This window comes from Crocuta crocuta, unplaced genomic scaffold (genome assembly GCF_008692635.1).
Source record: "Crocuta crocuta isolate KB4526 unplaced genomic scaffold, BGI_CrCroc_1.0 scaffold190, whole genome shotgun sequence".
Lineage (NCBI taxonomy): Eukaryota > Metazoa > Chordata > Mammalia > Carnivora > Hyaenidae > Crocuta > Crocuta crocuta.
Window position 1 is genome coordinate 9,373,789 of NW_027527955.1, and position 482 is coordinate 9,374,270.

Genomic DNA, 482 nt, shown 5'->3' on the forward strand with positions numbered 1-482 from the left:
TGTTCCCCCCACCCTCCCTGCACACCCCACTACCCAGCTGCCGGGCCTCATCCCTGGGAGAGCCTCTGCTTAGATGGCAACATCCAGGGCATGGTCTTCAAATTCTATGCACTACCAGGGAGAAGAGGGCAGACTGACCACTGCCCCAGCCCTTTATTAATAAAACAAACATTGTGTGCCAGGCTCTATTCTAAGTGCCTGAACAAACCCTCGCTCACTCCTCCTACCAGTTCTATTCCTAATTTTGCAGATGGGGGCCCTGAAGCTTAGAGAAGCTGTCCCAGGCCACATACTTGTGAGAGACAAGCTGCTCAAGACAGAAACCCTGGATTTGAACCCAAGCAGCCTGGCCCCAGACCTTCAGGCTCTTCTGGCTACACCTCTTCTGGGGAGGACAATCACCCCAGAGGGTTGGCAGCAGCTAACTGTGTGGCTTTGCCCAACCCCCCCCCCCGCCCCCAAACCCAGCAGGGCCATGAGCC

At 56.2% G+C, this 482-nt stretch overlaps 1 protein-coding gene across 1 annotated transcript in view; it reads right to left on the bottom strand.

The window, feature by feature from the left end:
• Positions 1-482, bottom strand: part of SERPINE3 (serpin family E member 3) — a 31,307-nt gene that overhangs the window by 23,916 nt on the left and 6,909 nt on the right. The window contains exon 3 of the mRNA XM_077752597.1: positions 347-358. Within this exon, the coding sequence (XP_077608723.1) occupies positions 347-358 (12 nt within the window). The remainder of the gene's footprint in view (positions 1-346; positions 359-482) is intronic.